The sequence below is a fragment of the Macaca nemestrina genome, chromosome 17 (assembly GCF_043159975.1).
Source record: "Macaca nemestrina isolate mMacNem1 chromosome 17, mMacNem.hap1, whole genome shotgun sequence".
Taxonomy (NCBI): Eukaryota; Metazoa; Chordata; class Mammalia; order Primates; family Cercopithecidae; genus Macaca; species Macaca nemestrina.
The window spans coordinates 34341092-34360962 of record NC_092141.1 but is presented as its reverse complement, the minus strand read 5'-3'; the positions used below and the strand labels follow the sequence as shown (position 1 = coordinate 34360962).

Here is a 19871-nt window from a genome sequence, read left to right as displayed (position 1 = left end):
TGCTATTATTCAACTGGACTGTATCACAAAGTACTTATCCAGAGTGCTGTTGGCATACATTCATATTGTTTCCAATTTCTAGCTATTATGTATAATGCTGCTACGAACATTCTTGTACACTCTTTTGGTAAATATATGCATTCATTTCTCTTAAGTGTATACTAAACAGAATTGCTGGGTCATTGGGTAGGTGTATATTTAGCTTTAGTACAAACTGCCAGTTTTCTGAAGTAGTTTTACAAATTTATGCTCTCACTAGCAATGGATTAGAGTTTCAGTTGATCTATGTCCTTGCCAACAGTTGGTATTGTCAGTCTTTTTAATTTCAGCCAGTCTGTTGGGTACATAGGGTTAACTCAATGTCGTTTTAATTTACATTTCTCTGATGAATAATGACTTTGAACACTTTGATATGTTATCCTCTTTTGTGAAATTTTTCATTAAGTCTTTGGGCAAAACATCTTCAGTTATAGAAGCTCTTTATATATGATTCAGTCTGAAAAATATCAAGTAAAACATTTATTTCTAATTGTCTTCCTCAAACACTGAATATTTATTTTAAAAATTGTTCTAGCCCATAATATATCTGGAAATAAGTATTTTATTGGATATATGTCTGAGGTCTGTCTTTTCATTCTCTTAACTTTTGATGAACATTTAGTTCTTAACATTAATGTTAACAGAAATTAACATTAATGGTGTCCAATTTAACAATTTTTTATGGCTGTTTTATCTGTCCAGTTAAGACATCTTTGCTTATCTCAGTCATGAAGATATTTGCCTATGTTTTATTCTAGGAGTTTTATTATTTTACCTTTCAGATTTATGATCCATTTTGAATTAATTTATGTATATGGCATATGGCTAAGGTTAATTTTTTAAATATGGATATCTCATGGACTCAGAACTGTTTATTGAAATGGTCATCCATTCCCCACTGGATTATAGTGGCACCTTTCTTGCAAATCAGGTGAACATGTATGTGGTACGCCAGTTTAGAAACTTTCTGTTTCTGTTGCTCCTTGGATTCAGTCTCAATATCGGACAACAGTCTCAATACCTGGTAGTATGAATTTCTAACTTTATTTAACATCTTTAAGATTGTCTGGGCTATTTTAGATCTTTTGCATTTCCATAAGTTTTAGGATGTTTGTCAATTTCCATACACATAGACATAAAACCCTGCTGGGACTGTGATTAAGATTACACTAAAATGTATAGCTCTACTTGCGAAGAAAAGACCTATCAATCACATTGAGTCTTCCAATCCATGAACATGGGAGACCGTATTATTTTAAATGTGACAGTAATCTGCCCAGAACCACAAACTTTAGGCACACAGCAAACAAAACCAAATTCCTTGAAAAGTAACATACCTCTAGAGCAGCCTTTGCTTTTTCCAACTCCTTAGCAGCACAACAGTTATTATTAGTTAGCACTTAGTATTACCAATGTCTGAACAGCATGTCTGTATTAAGAGATAGGCCATATCTGTTTTTCCCATATTGTATGATTCTGTAACCTACTTATGAACCGAAAGGGGTGTTGTATGAGTTACGTCAGACTATACAAAGGAAAATGAATGAAGTTTCTTTGTCTCATTCTAGCCCTCTCTGGAGCACTCCAGAGCTAGGACAAGAAAAATTAACCCCAAGAGAGAGATCACAGAAGTTATAATTCCAGGCCCTTAGATTTCTTTTTTTCTGTCACTTTCATTCACTCACTCACTCTTCAAATAGAATGGCTGCCTACTGTATACTTAGTGTTATTGTCTAAAGACAAGAAAAACGTCCAAGACTTGTGTCACAGGGGCTCTTGGCAGGAATCAACAGACCCTAAGGGGGCTCTAAATGGGCTTTAGAGGACAAGTGAAAGCCTAAAATGACATTAAAATTGTATATATGTCCATTTTTCTGAGAGGATTAATAGCTTTCATCACAGAGATCCAAAAAACCTAAATCATCACTTTCCTTGCTGATCATATGATAACTATGCATGTGTATACACACAAGCACAAATGCATAGGTGGGTAGACAGAAGATTCTGCCAGATTTTACAAAAGCTCAGACAGATACTAGTAATAAGCCTAAACACCAATTTTTAGAAAGCTAAACCCATTTCTGTTTCCCCAAGTTACTTCATCAAGGTGAATGTGTTCTTTAAGATGGCGAAGTAGGTACTCAGATGTGTGTGTGTATGTGTGTAAAAATTCAGTCAGATCACCTAAAATCAATGAATTTGATACAGTGACTTTGAAGGTTCCTTTCAAAAGAAAATCCAAAGCCTCTCAGGCTTTGTTACTATTCTCTGACACATAAAAAGCCATCCAAATTAAAATCCAACCTTCCTAAAATGACCAAAATCTTTCTAAATGCCATTTTTGTCATGACATTCCTTTCTGTTTCAATCAAATCTTGTTCTCAAAAGGCTCATATTAAGATTTTTCTTCTCTGTGTTTGATGCATCTTTGAGTTTCTAAGTTCGCAACAATTTTTCTCTCTTCTTCTTATGGTACTCGCCTGACACCTGAGAAGCTTTAAAAAATCACAGATACCTGGGCCTCAATCCCAGAGATTACAACTTACTAGGTGTAAGGTAAGACCCATGAGTCTGTGTTTTAAGGCCCCCTATCCAGGGAATCTTTGAATACATTTCTAGGTTTTGGTTGTCCAGAGCTTTGCTATGCACACAGCTGTCCTGGCTTAATGTTTAACCAGGGAGGCAACACTCCCATAGTACTTTTATCATAGTAGTTATCACATTATGAAAATAATTTCAACTATTTGAAGATAAAGACACCAGAAGCTAATGTAGTTTAGGCATATAGGATGTGCATAACAAATGTTTACTGAATTAATGAATATGGGTTCTACAGCAAGACAGATTTACAGTCCAGTCTGTGCCACCTTAACCTTGGGCAAGTTACTCCAAGCCTTTGGTTCCTCCTCCACAAAGTAAGGTTAACAAGCCCTATCTGACAAGATTTTTAAGGAGTAAATTAATTAATATATGTAAAGCATCTAGCATATCTCCTGACACACAGCAATATTAAACACACCTCTTCAAAAAGGAAGTGTTTTAAGTCTTTATTGTATCTTCCACATGACCTAGCACTGCACTCCTTACATAGGACACAATAAATACACATTTGCTGCCTTAACTAGATCAAATACCAGTTGTCTCTTAGACTGGCATTCCACACATACTAGGTATGCTGGCCCTGAGATCCTTTTGGAAATAGATCTCAGAGATAGCAGAGATCCATTATATATAAAATAGTGGTGCTGTGCCATCTTCAACTATGTGCCTCACTTTTAAACACTTTCACAGATGTCACAGGCACTCTTCTATGATAGAGCTCAGCAGCTCCAAACAGTGGTTGTGTGTGTGTTGAGCAGATTTATATGCATTAAAAAAATTTAATTTCTGCAACAATCATATACAGTTATTTCTGCTTTTACCATGCCTGCTTTGAATATGAAAAAACTTAAAGCTTGGAGAAGTTAACGTCCAAGATGCATCAGTAAAAAACAGTAGAACCAAAATTCAAACCTAGTTCTGACTTTAAAGCATAGCTCTTAGAAACTATATTAGAATTGCTTGTATGTTTTAATCGGTGCGATTTTCACAAATTCAGTTTATTTTTCTTACACTGCTCCCTTTGACACTGTTTGTAACTTAATTAGTTATTAGGAATGAGTCTTGAGCAAAAATACCAACTAGACAAACAGCAATTTATTATACCACCCCTCCTTTATAGAAGAGGCCAAGGTTGGTCTGAATATAGCAAGCCATTGACATCATTAGTAAGTAAATTTCTTTTTTGTCTTTTTTTTTTTTTTTTGAGATGGTATCTCGCTCTGTGCCCAGGCAGTGTCGTGATCTTGGCTCACTGCAACCTCTGCCTCCCAGGCTCAAGCGATCCTCCTACCTCAGCCTCCTGAGTAGCTGGGACTGTAGGCGTGTGCCACCAAACCCAGCTAATTTTTTATTTTTTGTAGAGACAGGGTTTTGCAACGTTGCCCAGGCTGGTCTTGAACTCCTGGACTCAAAAGATTCACCTGCCTTGGCCTCCCAAAGTGCTGGGGTTACAAGTATGAGCCACTGCACCCAGCCCTGAGTAAGCAAATTTCTGATGCCACCCTTCGGATATTTCTTCATCATGGACACCTTTACTTGAGTCTCTGACGATGAAAGAAGGTCTGCACTCTTTGATACTGAGGTGACACACTAAGGTAAGGTCAAGAAATAACTAATAAATAACTAGACATTATTCTAAATTATTTCTAAAATCTGAGGAATTGGTAGTAAAATAGTAACTCAAATGGTATTTTGTTTTGTGTTGTGGTTTTTCTTTTAGAGATGGAGTCCTGCTCTGCACCCAGAATGAAGTGCAGGGGTGATCACAACTCACTGCAACCTTGAATTCCTGGCTCAAGTGATCTTCCCGCTTCAGCCTCCCAAATAGCTGAGACTACAGATCTGTGCCACCACACCCAGCTAATTTAAAAAACTTTCTTCTTTAGAGATGAAGTCTCGTTACATTGTCCAGGCTGGTCTTGAACTCCTGGACTCAAGTGATCTATCATCTCAGCCTTCTGAGTAGCTAGGATTACAGATGCAGCCATTGTCCCCGGCTTCAAGTGGTATTTTGAAATGTATTAAAACAAGCACATTGCAAGGCAGTTCCAATCGACTAAAACACAGCAATACCCTTTAAACAAAATTAAGGCAAGAGAATTTCAAGAAGAATAATCAATAAAATGAAATATGTCAAACCAAGGAGCTTCGAGTGAACCATATGGTAAGTTTAGTACTCCAGTTTTAACAAATACGTCAAACTTTTACAAATTTGCTTCTTAAGTGAGACCAAACTTTTGGCCAAAGTTCTCAAGTTTTTTGTGCAAATAAGCACTCAGACTCATAAGAAATCATAATTTTTTTTTCTGATGTTTTTATTGTGGCAATTAAAATAGCATAGGTTGAGTATTATATAAAGAATTTGATGCAGTTTTTCTTTTCACATGAAAATGAAAACATATTCTAATGCTGGCAACCTCCAGGTAAATTTTACATGTATCAACTTTTTAATTCAGGATTAGTTGAAGGGAAGCTCTGTCAAAACACAATGAGTCTATTTGTCTGTAAGTCTTCACATCTCTAAACACAGCCAAAAATAAGCTAGCCTATGTTAACTTAAGGGATGTACTGGGATGTACTGTTTTTATAGGAGAAACTTATTCCCACATCTCTAACTTAATCTCTGATTTAAAATATTATGAGATAAAGATAAAGCACTTAAAATCAAGGGTCAATTATTTCCACTTAAATCACTCACTACATAAATCACTACACTCTATTTTTGTGTTGAATATTAGTATTATTCCTCGGCTAAATATCAATATTTGCTTTGCATCAATCAATATTTATCTGTCAATCAATCAATGTTAGAATTCACTTGAATTCACTTACACTTGCTCATTGTTCAGTCACAAAAAGGGTCCAATTTGTCTCAGGTTTCCAAGCACCTCAATAAAAACCTTGGTTGTGGTTTCTATTAATAACCTATTTTCCCTACAAATACATGCTCCTTTTCTATGGGCTTTAAACATATTTAATAGCTTGTATTCTTAGAATTAAAAAAGACATTCAAATGAGAGTGCACACCACATTCCAGAAGCCACTGTGAAACTCCTGATTTGAGGTTTAGAGCTTGTGCATGTCATATAATTCATAGTGTAATTTTCAAACCTTCAAATAAAATGCTCATAAAATGGACTCCCCAGGTGTGTCTAATATGCTAAGGTTGAAAACCACTAATCTCAATAGTGAAAATTTAAGACAGTCATAGAGAGACATAAAGAGTATATATAAAAGGAGAGCAAAGCACTGAAAGACTACAGCTTAGAAAACTCTGTGTGTGTGCATCTCTTCCAATAAGAATGTATGAATTGAAAGCCTAACAATAAGTATTCTCCTATAACCTCACTGGTGCGCTTATTTCTTTTCACATTTTGGCATAAAACTGTAGCCAATTTCCAAATTTTACTTATAGGTGCCCTTTTAAACTCTCATTTGCTCTTTACTAATTGAATGCAGGCGGCTTAGGAAATAGTTTCCCCCAAATACCAATTTCACTTACATTATCATGCTTAAAAAAACACAACATCTTCAATTCCCGGAAGACCCTTTTGCAAGAGACCAGATTCTGGAAGACGTTGGGCATCTTTTTGAGTGCTACTCTCTTTCCATCTCTTGGATCTGTTACTGACCTAAAGAAGCAGTGTTTGGGGAAGGGGGAAAAAAAAACAGAGAAATCAGTTCCACACCTTGTTTTCCAATGTTTCAGATCATGACAATATCTTTATCTTAAAACACTCAACATTAAGTCCACTTAATGAAGCTTAAGGTGTCAGTGAGAAAGATAAAAAAGTACATACTAACAATTAAAGAGAATGTTTGGTCACCCACGTCATCTGCCATGCTTTAAAAAAAAAATTCCCTCTCTAAATTTATATAAACAATTACTCTTTCTGAGAAGTCACTTTATACATCTGAGGTAGGAGAGGTATTAGTGGTAAAGCCATTTTAAAGACAGGAAAAAACAAACATACAGAAGCCGCATAGATAATATTAATTTGATAAAAGTCAAATAAGTTTTGTGCTTTATTTTCAGAACTACATTGAGAGGGAAGACATGTTCAAACACAATTTAAATATTTTGATTTCTTATGTATATGAACATCTTTTAGTACTACAGATTTCAATATAAGCAGCAGTTGAACAATTTCCCCTCCTTAGAAGTCTGGGTGCCAGCTTAGGGATCCCTCTAGCTCCCAAGTAATGATAACTTCATCCCTTTTATTTCCCAGCTCTTAGTGTGGTAGTTGCTTCTTGTAGTTACTATCTCTTTAACAACTGTGTCCCCCACCACCCGCCCCTTTTAGCCTTCTAACGCCTATATAACCAATTTCCTGTATTATATTTCCCTATGTTTGAAAAAGGAGTGTGGTTTCTGTTTTTTTGACTGAACCCAGTTGATACATATTAACCAAATAGTTAAAAGAATATCAGGCCGGGCTCAGTGGCTCACGCCTGTAATCCCTGTACTTTGGGAGGCCAAGGTGGGTGGATCGCCTGAGGTCAGGAGTTTGAGACCAGCCTGGCCAACATGGCGAAACTCAGTCTCTACCAAAAATACTACAATTAGCTGGGTGTGGTGGCGGGTGCCTATAATCCCAGCTACTTGGGAGGCTGAGGCACAAGAATTGTTTGAACCTGGAGGCGGAGGTTGCAGTGAGCCAAAATTTCTTGACTGCACTCTAGCCTGGGCGACAGAACGAGACTCTGTCTCAAAAAAAAGAAAGAAAAAATAAATACCAATAAATTGAGTATACGTGGCCAATTGGTCATTTGGCAAATTGACTTTCCATAAATTAACTAACCTAGAGCTTTTTTTTTTCCCTTCTACCTATCATACTAAGATTGGTTGTTCTGGTAGAATTTATTTCCGTCCAATTTATTTGGCTAGATTCCTGCCTAACATTTTCAGCTATTATTCGTTCAGCCCCTGTTCTGATCATCCAATGCTCTGAGTATTTATTCCTCCTAAATTTGTGTCATTTTAAAATTTGAGGCTGGGCTCAGTGGCTCATGCCTGTGTCCCCAGCACTCTGGGAGGCTGAGGCAGGAGGACTGCCTGAGATCAGGAGTTTGAGATCAGCCTGGGCAATACAGCAAGACTGTGTCTGTATTTTAAAAAAACGAAAAAAAAAAAAATTGATTCATGTGGCATTAATGTCTTTTTCTAAGTTATTAATTAAAGTTTAGAATAGGACTGAGAATAGATCTCTGCAACAGATAGAAGACTAGAAATCATCAACAAGACTGACATTCAATCATTAATCTTGGGTATGGATATTCAGTTACTCATTCAATGAATTACAATCACTCAGGAAATCAGACACTCATCAAATTGCTTTCCTGAAAATAAAAATTCCTATTATCTACGTATCTGTCTAAAAACCATATCAAACTTCTTTATGGATTCATTTTAGTGATCACTACTTCCTTTTCTAAGTGCTCGTGAAACTCTGAAATTATGTATTCTAGTATCTTTTTTTCCTTAACATAGTGCTATCTCTATTGAGTATTCTAGTATTTTTTAAGAACACGATGGCTTCACTTTCTTCCATTGGCCAAAATTTTGATAAAACAAGTATTATCTATTATTATTATTTTTTAGAGACAGGGTCTCACCGTCACCCAGGCTGGAGTGCAGTGGCACAATTATAGATTACTGCAGCCTGGAACTCTTGGGCTCAAGTAGTCTTCCTGCCTCAGCCCTCTGAGTAGCTGGGACTACAGGCAATTGTGAGTCTTCAATAGCTTCATATGTAACTCAAGTAGGCCAGGAGACCTAACATTCATGACTGTTGCTTAAAAAATACCAACCCAGGCAGGGTGCAGTGGCTCAGACCTGTTAATCCCAGCACTTTGGGAGGCTGAGGCTGAGACAGGAGTATCACTTGGGGCCAGGAGTTCTAGACCAGCCTAGGCAACACAGTGAGACCCTGTATCTCACATACACACACACACATACACACACACACACACACCCCAGCCAAATCTGCAATACTGATTAAAATCCACATAAACTAGAAAATAGGAGGGGACACTGATATATTGCTATATTCAAACTATTAGTCGTACTTTTTTTCTGTTTAAATATACTACTCCAGTATCTAGCTACTAGAAGAGAAAAATATCAATGAAATACGAAAAAGGGAAAACTTCAGATAACACATTGTATTCAACTGTCATGTCTCTTTGGTCTTCTCTAATCTAGAAGTTATTTGGCATGTCTTTCACGACTGTCATTTTTGAAATATATAGACCAGGCCAGTTACCTTGAAGACTAGCCCTTAATTTGGGTTTGGTATTTTCTCATAACTAGATTCAGATTACCCATTTTTGACAGAAACAACAAAGAACTGATGCCTTCTCAGTGCATCATCTCAGGAGGCATATAATGTCAATATGTCTCATTACTGCTGATAACTTTAATCACTTGAATGAGGTGTCTGCCAGGTTTCTCCACTATAAGGTTACAATTTTTTTTCCCTTTGTAACTGTGTAAATATCCTATTCCTCACTGAACTTTGATCCATTAACTTTAGTATCCATTCACAATTTTTGTCGGAATCAATTATTACGATGTTTGCCAAATGACAATAATTTTAGTATCTTTAACAGTTAGCCAGGCACAATAAATATTAGTTTTAAAACATGAGGTAAACTGATTTAACACAATGCCCTTTCCAAAGGCCTCATACAATACTTCTTCCTAACTTCTGACTACTACTTACTGGTCACCCTATTATGGTTAGAAAAGCCACTAAAGGAGATAAACCCACTCCTGAAAATACTTGACGCAGGCTCAAGGTGAGTACTGTGTCTTGTAATATTTTAAAGTAAAATTCACAAAGCAGTATTTTATTATTCATGCAAAAGCCAGTCATGCCTGTAGCTGGCAACAATATAACTCTAATGAATGTGAATGGCAGTGCAGTAATTTCATGCCATGTTGAGTTTGTTCTCTCTTAACTTGAGGTAGCAGATGCTTTGGTTCAGCACAAATAGTACCACAGAACACAGATAAGTGTGGAGGCATGTTATACAGGAATTCTTTTATTTTCCTTGTTACTCAAAGGCTTGAGGCGCTTAGTTTCTCTGCTGCTGCAATACCCTGGTTATTCTAACGGCACTTGCTAATGAAGTTCCAGCTGTAGAGATAATGAACAACACTTAGGACAAGTTTCTTCATTTCAGAAAAAAAAGGAGCCATCCTTATACCTACAATTCTGGGGCAGTTACTTTCTCTGCTAAACACTGGATGCCTTAAATAAGACAGTGCATCTGTCATTTCATCTGATTCCCTTCTTAAACAGTCAAGTTTTACTAACAGGAGTTTACTTTCTAAGTCTTAAATTAATACTTCAAACAGCATGTTTAAGAGTCATGAGAAAGAATCCTTCCTTACACTTGTCCAGAGTTTATCAATACTTCTTTGTCCTCACAAATTCAACTGTTTTTTAAAAAGCCAGAAGAATCCACAAGTCATTTTTCAGAGAGATATGGAATTGATCAAAAGAGTACAATAACAAAACAGGAAGCATTTTAGATCTGTTGTGGTCATTTTGTTGAGTTTTCTTAATCCCAGAAAACTGAACACTGCCACAAATCTGCTTAAATTACTGACAAGCAGAAAAGTTGTAATGAAACAAAAGTGAAACTTATTACTGGGAATACTTTCTCAGCCACTAAAATGTCACTTAAAACATCTTTAAACTAGACAGCAAGAATCTCCAAGAAATTGTTTCTTTTTCATTTTTATGTGAAGAATCCCCCATGTTTTAGCAGTTTTAAAGTTCATGTTTCTGATACATATTTTTAGCTATTCAAAGCAAATACATAATATAATTTAAAAAGTGCTTCAACTTGGTTTAAGAAAATCAGGTTCTTCTAATTCTATTCACATAAAGTTGTAATCAGCAATCCTCCATTTCTTGCTACACATACTACAATATGTCAACTACACCGATACAGTACATATCTCAGTAATAGAACCTTCTAACTAAACTCTAAATATTTAGATTATTGCCTTCACATTTATTTTGAAATTCATTTCCTTATTTTTACTTGTATTTAGATTAAGTCTGTTTCAGAAAACAATAGCAAACTGGGGCAAAATTTTTGACAACAAACAAGTCTAGGAAATGTATCCTATTTGTACCTTGGTCCTTGTTTTATGTTCAAGGATACATAAGAAATTTATGTAATAAGTTATGGAATAACAAATTTATTTTTATTTCTCACTGGTCTTTCTAATTGCAATTTTAACAGGCTATAATTTGTGTGCACTCCACCACATTTATAGAGTTGTACACAATTTAGAAGAAATCTTTCTAGGCTTTTCCCCCATCCAAAACACATAAATAAAAAATGGATTCTCATCTTCTATATTTAATGTATCCTATTAGCCGAGTTCTTTTCTCATTTGTTTGTTTATCCAAGTTTGGTAATTGTTGGGTTAGCTGTATGCATTAAGAAAGAGATCCTTTTCCAATTTATTAGGATATACAAAATGATTCCCAAATTTGCTAATTTGTATTACAAAGAAAAAAGGCTTTATACAACAGATAAACCAAGGCTGAGAAACAGTTCATTCTTTTCTTCATATCCTCCTAATATTATTCATATTGAATATTGAATATTGAATAATATTAGGAGGAGCAAATAATATTAGGAGCAGCAAAATATCTATATTTGACTCAAAGAGTTAAATAAGAATTTAAACATCCTCTAACTCTGTGTTTAATTAACTAAAAATAGCAAAGATCTCAGCAGATAAGACAGCACTGGGCCATTCTGATCTGTAGTGAGACACCTGAGGGTGCTGATAATGGAGGAAGGATAAGGAACAGGTAAGCCATCCAGTATCAAGCTGTCATATTTATTTTCAAGTACTTAGTACTAGTGAGTGAAACCTAACTCTTAAGACCCTTTCAGTCCCCACCAATAATACTGGATAAGTTAAAATGTAGCTAAATCATTTTATGATAATTCTTGTGGTCTTGGGAATATTTAATTGTTTTTTAGATCATGAATTAATTAGTTCCATCCATACTGTAGATGTTGGGGAGATACAGAGACTTCCTCCTCAGTCACTGTTCAATATGTCTACGAGGAGTATTGAACTGCCTGCAGGAAAACTGCCATGCCAGATTTTCTCATGTTAGGGGGTGAACATGATACAGCCCAGTCTGCCAAGTTTAGGTAGTTTTCATGGCCCACTAGTCACAGTCCTTGCTTAGAAACAGACCTACGAATATTGCATGGGGAGGAAAACCAGTTGAAACAATGAAGGAAAGGTTTCTAGGCAAAGCCACAAATGAAAATAATTCACAACTACATCTCCCTCTTGCATTTTAACAACTTTGTCTAGGCAAGAAGAGGTTACAAAGGGCAAGTAAAACTAAAAATATGTCACACAAAAATGCACTTACTTTTAATCTCACTGATGACTTCCTGAAAGATATGTGTTCAGTAATAGGAACATTGAGGACTAGAAAAAAATTTATATTTAACAAATGGCAATTTTTGTTGCACATTAGGTTTATGTAAGGATAGAAAACATTTGAAAGAAAAAGACAGTTTTATTCACATGGTAGGTTTGTGACAGTGTGGCTTTGCAGATGTCAAAAATCTTAATGAATTTAGAAATAAAGCTCACATCAGAAAACTTTGTTCTGAATTGTCATAGAGCATACTTTAATATTTTAATGGCTAATATTTTAATAATTACTTAATACCAAATGTGAACAATATGCCTGAAGTTAAAAGCAAATTGAACATATCAACAGTAAAAAACATTTTTGAAATAAAAGAGGCCCTTCGCCTGGTTGCACTCCTGAAAGCAAGATGGGTCACCAGCAGCTCTACTGGAGCCACCCATGAAAATTCGGCCGGGGTTCTCACACTTGTTGCATCTGCTTAAACCAGCATGCTCTGATCCTGAAACACGGCCTCAATAGGTGCTGCCAGTGTTTCCATCAGTACATGAAGGATATAGGTTTCATTAAGTTGGACTAAATGATCTTTGTTGAATGAATTATCCAAGGCATCCACTCAATGAAAGAAACCATGTTAGCTCTGTATACATAAAATAAAAAATTTTAAAAATATAAATGAGGAAATGTGAATATGGCTTAGAATTAGTTATAAATAATATGTCCGTATTTTCTAGAGATGCATACTTATAAGTATAAATAGGTGAAATGACATGAGATCTAGGATTTGTTTTAAAATACTTCAGCAACAATAAAAAAAATAGTTGAAACAAATGAAGCAGATCTTATTAAATACTGAATCTAGGTGGTGGGTATAATGGGGTCTAATTATACAAACGGAAAATAATGTAAGTTTGAAATTTTCAAAATAAAAATAATAAAATGAAATTTATAAAAATACTATTTATAATATTAAAAATATGTAATATCTGGGATTAAAGCTAACAGATGCTACACAAGACATCTATACAAGATGTTTAAAAAATATTACAGAGCAAAATTAAAGAATAAAAGGAAAGCTGTATCATATTCATGGACTCAACATTGTAAAATTTTCAGTTCCCCCCAAATTGATGGGGGGATAGATAAAGTAGTTTTAAAGTTTTTCTATAAATTCAAGTGTTCTAAGGACAGCTAAAACACTTCAAGAAGGATAGGTCGGTTTTGAAAAAATTGCTTTACTAGGTACATAATAAAGCTACAGTAATTTACATAGTGTAATTTTGGTACAAAGATAGATGAAATAGAAATATAATCTAAAAAGAGACTATCGCCTATATGAATACTTGACTTACCAAAAAGTTTGCTCTGCAGAGCAGTGGAGACAGGAAGGTTGTGTCAGTTATTAAGCTAGTCTCTCTCAGCTTCAAACCCATCCACCTAAACACTGCTCTATAATGCTGTGGAGCTAAACTCTACAAACCACATTTTGGTTTTGCCAACTGGCTCCATGTTAGGCTCTGCCAACAGAAGGTTGTAGAGGGAGACTGCAAGGCTGGAGGAAGAAGAAGGGACTTGCTCCTCCTATGGGCTTCCTGTCTGTTTCTTGTTTCTGTGATACCCAAGCAATACTTCTTCACTCCCAGCAATAGTACCTTCTTATAGCAGTAGCTGAATTCAGTTTATAGTTCTGCCAAAACTTGCAGAACTAGCCTCACCACATCTTTCATGCCAGATACCAGCATCAGTGAGCCAGTATCCTCTCCTCAGACATCATGGGGTTCTAAATTTAATAATTCCAACCTCTTCCCTTTATTCTTCCTGTTGTGGGGTGGAAACCGCTACTTTTGTGATATCTTACGTGTTTTCTTCTTGCATTTTTAGTTATCTACTTGACAACTTTATACCTAATTAACATTTTTTCCCATATTAAACTCTGTTTAAATAACTGGTGTGGTTTCTTTCTCCTGATTGAACCCTGTCAGATACAGTATCTTTTCAATCTATGTTATTGGAACCATGAAATATCCACATGGAAAAATAAGATGAACCTCCAAACCTACTTCACACTATACACAAAAATGAATTCCAGGTAGGATGTAGATATAAATGTGAAAATCAAAATCACATCGCTTTTAGAAGATAACATATAGAAGAATATGATATTAAGGCAGGGAAGGATTTCATCAGTTGAACACAAAAAGCACTAATCACACTGGAAAATATTGATATATTTGACTACTTTAAAATCAAGAACGTCTTTTCATAACTTCATTGTTAAGAGAGTAAAAATGCATGTCACATAGGAGAAGATGCCCGCAACACTTATAAGGAACAAAGGGCTCTTATCCAGATGTATACAGAATCCTACAAATCAATTTTTTTAAAGTCTAACAATAGCAAATGTTTTGTTAAGATGAAGAGCAATGGAAATTCTTATAGTTTAGGAAGGTAAACTGTTATAATCACTTTGGAAAACAAGTTGACATTATCTATTAAGTCAAAAATATATATACACTATGACCTGGCAATTTGACTCCTAGGTATATAACCAAAAGGAATATGCATATCTATACATTAAGACACATGCAAGCATATTCAGAGCAGCAATATTTGTAATACCCTTAAAACTGGAAATAGCTTAAATATCCACAAACAGAATGTTTAATATATAATATACAGTATACAAATTGTAGTATATTCAAACAACGGAATACTCTCCAGCAATTAAAATAAACTACTGCTATATGCAACAACATAGACAAATCTTACAAACATAATTTTGAACAAAAGAAATCAGTCACAATAAATATATACTACAAGATACCGTTTCCATAATATTTTTTAAAAAAAGGCAAAGTTAAACTATAATGTTTAGGGATGCACACTTAGGAGACAGAAACTGCTGGGAAAGGAAGTAGTTAGCATAAAAGTTAGGATAGTGATTATCTTGGGAGGGGAGGACAACGATGGTAGAGTGTCAGAGGCATTTGAACTAGAGCAACTCCATCTTGAGTAAGGGGTGGGTAAAATGAGGCTGAGACCTACTGGGCTGCAATACCAGGAAGTTAAGGCATTCTGAGTCACAGGATGAGATAGGAAGTCAGCACAAGATACAGGTCATAAAGACCTTGCTGGTAAAACAAGTTGCAGTAAAGCAGTCAGCTAAAATCTACCAAAACCAAGATGGTGATGAGTGACCTCTGGAATTATAATACATTAGCATGCTAAAAGACACTCCCACTAGCGCCATGACAGTTTACAAATGCCATGGCAACACCAAGAAGTTACCCCATATGGCCTAAAAAGGGGAGGCATAAATAGTCTATCCTTTGTTTAGCATATAATCAAGAAATAATCATAAAAATGGGCAACCAGCAGCCCTCAGGGCTGCTCTGCCTATGGAGTAGCCATTCTTTTTATTCCTTTACTTAAGTAAACTTGCTTTCACTTTATGGACTTGCCCCGAATTTTTTCTAGTGTGAGATCCAAGAATCCTCTCTTGGGGTATGGATCCAGAAGGCACAGGGGACTTCTGGGTACTGGTGATGTCCTGTATCTCACTTGAATGGTGGTTATAGAAGTCTGCACTTTGTGATACGCCACTGAGTTATACATTTTATTTTGTGTATGTGTGTTACTAAATTAGAAAGGTTTTTTAAAAAGGCAAACTGCCCAGCTTAATTTTCTAGCACAAAAAAAGTATTTTAGCTTAAACCTGTATAATGAGTAACTTTTTAAAAGGATGAGTCTTTCCATTATTTTTCATATAGATATACATCTATACCAGCCCAAAGAACTTTGTCACTTCTTTCCCTGTGCCAAATTCATTCTGTAAAAACGAGCATACTATAATGTCTTTTTTATGTTGTAGTAGAATCCCAAAGGAATCTGCTTGCTTAAAAAAATAAACATTTTCTTCATCATTACACAAGAATACATTATTAGGAAGCATTCCACAGGAAAGTGCTGTCAGCAAATTTAGGACTACAGCCCCACCCCTAATCTAATCACAATCTCCTAACTTCTTCCATTGTGAAGCAAAATGCTGAAGCAGCTACAACATATAGATGTGCTTCAGGTTTTCAATTAGCCTGTTAAAAATAACCAAACCCAAAAATATTACAAAAACAAAACAAAACAGGAGGCAGGACTTCCAGCTGTGGCAAACTGAAGAGGTCAGCAAATCCTTTCCCCTCAAAACAACTATAAAACTAGACAAAAGTGTCAAAAACAGCCATTTTGGGACTCCAGAAAATGGCCAAAGTCAAATGACAAATTTAAGTGTTTTTACAAAAAACTGCTGAAATTTGTGTAAGAATAGTGGGAGTCACAGCTTGGGGTTGCTTCTTACCCCACCCCTGCCACACCCTACCCAAGCACCAGTACATCTAATAGTTCCTGGGCAAGGCTGGCTACAAAACCCAGCAGCTTCATTGTCGCAGGGAGCTAACATGATATGAAGGACAGGGCAAAAAACCCACACCCAGTAGCGTTGTGGGGTCAAAGCATTAAACCCAAATAGAAAAGAACAGAGAAAGCCTATACTCTGTTATTCAAAGGCTACTGTCCTGGTTGAGAAGAAGGGCAGACTATCAGAAATCCAGAAATTTAACAAGCAGATTCTGGAAATGAGAGAGTCACAGAGAGGGGCTAAACTCCCCACACAGTCCTGGCTAACTGATGGCTGAATATATGTCCAGAGGAGACTGGAAAGAGCCTGAACTCTCCATAGATCTCTTGCTGACTGAGAGGCTTCCTGCATGTGAGGAAAAACTGAGAGGGCTCAGCAGAAAATAAAAGCTGGGCAAATTTGAAAACTACATGCTCTCCCAACACACACACACACATACACACACACACACACACACACACATATACACCCCAAAAGATATAAGCCTTACTAGCTCAAAATGCTTGAGCACCTTTAACCAACAGCCAACCACTCAGCTATGCAGACACAAGCAGGACTCCAAGAAAGCTAGGCTAAAAATTAAAAAAAAAAACAAAACTGAACAGAGACCCGAGTTGGCTGCACCTCAGTGGGGAGAGAGATTCTGCACATTAAGTCTGCACGTGTCATTTAAGAATAAGCAATTATATATAATAACAATAATGACAACTGTCAGGGGCGAGGAAAATCAGAACCAGAGCTGTTACGCTGTATTATCTAATACGTCCAGTTTTTAGCAAAAACATTCCACAACATGTAAAGAAACAGGAAAATGTGTCCCATACTCAAGTGAAAAAAACAGTCAATAAAAACTGTTTCTGGACAGGCACAGTGGCTATTGCCTGTAATCCCAGCACTTTGGGAGGCCAAGGTGGGCAGATCTCCTGAGATCAGGAGATTAAGACCAGCCTGGCCAACACGGTGAAACCCCGTCTCTACTAAAAATAAAATAAAAAAAAAAATTAGCCAGGCATGGTGGCATGCATCTGTAATCCCAGTTACTTGGGAGGCTGAAGCAGGAGAATCGCTTGAACCCGGGAGGCAGAGGTTGCAGTGAGCTGAGATTGCGCCACTACACTCCAGCCTGGGCAACAGATCAAAAAAACAAACAAACGAACAAACAGAAACTGTTTCTGAGTGGGTTCAGATGTCCCACTCAGAAAAAGACTCCCAAACTAGCTATCATAAATATGCTCAAAGAATTAAAGGAGACCTGTTTAAGAAATTAAAATACGGTGACAATGACTCAACAGGGAATATCAACACAGAAGTAGAAACTACAAAAACAGAACAAAATCAAATTCTAGATTTGAAAAGTACATATGAGAAACAAAGAAGAAAGTTTGAGAAAACGAACAAAACCTCAGAGATCTATGCAATAATACTGAGGATACCAACATGCATGCAATGGGAATATCAGGAGGAAAGGAGCAAGAAAGAGGCAGAATAAGTATTTGAAGAAAAGAAATGATGGTTGAAATATTTCCAAATTTGATGAAAAATAATCTACAGATCCAAAAAGTTGTCAAAAAACAAAAACAAAACCCAAGTAGGATAGACACAAAGAAATCCATGCCTAGACACTTCATAGTCAAACATCAATTCAAGTTAAAGAAAAACTCCAAAAATACCAAGCGAAAAATAACACTATGATAAATCACTGACTTCTCATCAGAAATAATGGAAGTCAGAAGGCAGTGGAATGCCATATTTTAGTGGAGAAAGCAAAACTTCTATATCCGACTAAAAAGAGCCTATCCTTCAAAAATAAGTCCAAATGAAAATATTCCAAGATATATATATATATGTAAGCAATAAATAATCTAAAGATGAACTTAAGAAAACAATTTCATTCACAACAGAATCATAAAGAATAAAATACTTAAAGAATAAATTTTAAAAAGAAGTGTAAGACATAGAATGCAAACTATAAAACATTGCTGAGATAAATCAGAGAAGATTTAAATAAAGGAACACTTCATATTCACGGATTAGAAAACTCAATGGTGTTAAGATGACAATTCTCCTCATAGTGACTTATAGATTCAATGTAATCCCAATCAAAATTGGAACCCTTTTACATTACTGGTAAGACTGTACAATGGCACATCTACCTTGGAAAACAGTTTGCCTGCATCTTAAAAAAATAAACATAAACTTACCATGACCCTGCAACTCCACTCTTAGGTGTCTACGCAGGGGAAATGAAAACTTAAGTCCACACAAAGACTTATATGTAAATATTCATAGCAGCATTATTCATAATAGTCAAAAACTGGAAAGTGTTAAATCCATTACCTAGTGAATGCATAAACAAACTATGATATATCTATACAACAGAACAAACTTTTATTTATTACCACATGGATAAACCTCAAAAACATTATGCTAAGTGAAAGAAGCCAAACACAAAAGACTACATAATATATTATATCACTTACAAGAAATTCTTGGAAAAAACAAATGTGTAGAGACAGAACATTTCAGTGGTTGCCTGGGGTTGGGAGTGGGTTACTATTAATGAGCAAGTCTTTGGGGTGATGAAAATATTCTACAATTGGGTGGTAGTGATGGTTGTATAACATCATAAATTAACTAAAAGGCACTGCATTATATACGTATGATGGGTAAATTTTACGGTATATGAATTATGCCTCAATAAAGTTGTTAGGACAAAAATCATCACCATAGAATATTAACTGTTTACAATATTATAGGCACTATTCTGATTTTATTCTGTACAGTTTCCTTCTATCCCCTTTGATATATAGTTTCCCATTCATCCAAATAGGTCACATATTAACCACTTATTTAAACAAACAGGCAATCACCTGGAAATCTTAAAATCTTAAAACGTAGATAGATTCCCTGTGTCTGGGGTGGGGAATTGAGATTCTCAGGTAACGTTGCTGCTGGTATTAAGGCTTCTAAAGATATTATATTGGTATTTTGGTTAAATATTAAATCTAGTAATTAATATATAGTAAGCATGTGATTTTAATACATCTGGCCTTCCCACTAGCCAGGGTACAACTTTCCATTTATTCAAACTTGTTTCATACTTGCTATTAAAGTTTTAGTATTCACATATACACAGAACATTATGTTAAAGTATTTTATGTGTGTCACTGTAAACGGGTATATATTTGTTGCTATATTATCTATTGTTAAAATACAGTAACATGCTTTACTTAAAATTTGCAACATTTCTAAATTCAATAATTATGCTGCTTAATTTTTCAGATTTTCAGGATATATAACAATCATTTGAATTCTGATAGTTTAATTTCCTTCTTGCATATATCCGTACCTTGTTTTCTTAACTTTTATATAATAGCTAACATTTG

General features: G+C 35.6%; 1 protein-coding gene and 1 pseudogene across 2 annotated transcripts in view; one reads left to right on the top strand and one right to left on the bottom strand.

Annotated features, from left to right (window-relative positions):
- LOC105476015 (nemo like kinase) overlaps positions 1 to 19871 on the bottom strand; it is a 152252-nt gene that overhangs the window by 65549 nt on the left and 66832 nt on the right. For both annotated transcript variants that reach the window (XM_011731599.3, XM_011731588.3), the window contains exon 2: positions 6143 to 6272. In XM_011731599.3, coding sequence (XP_011729901.1) covers positions 6143 to 6272 — 130 coding nt within the window. The remainder of the gene's footprint in view (positions 1 to 6142; positions 6273 to 19871) is intronic.
- LOC139359505 (small ribosomal subunit protein uS14-like) lies at positions 12484 to 12654 on the top strand (annotated as a pseudogene).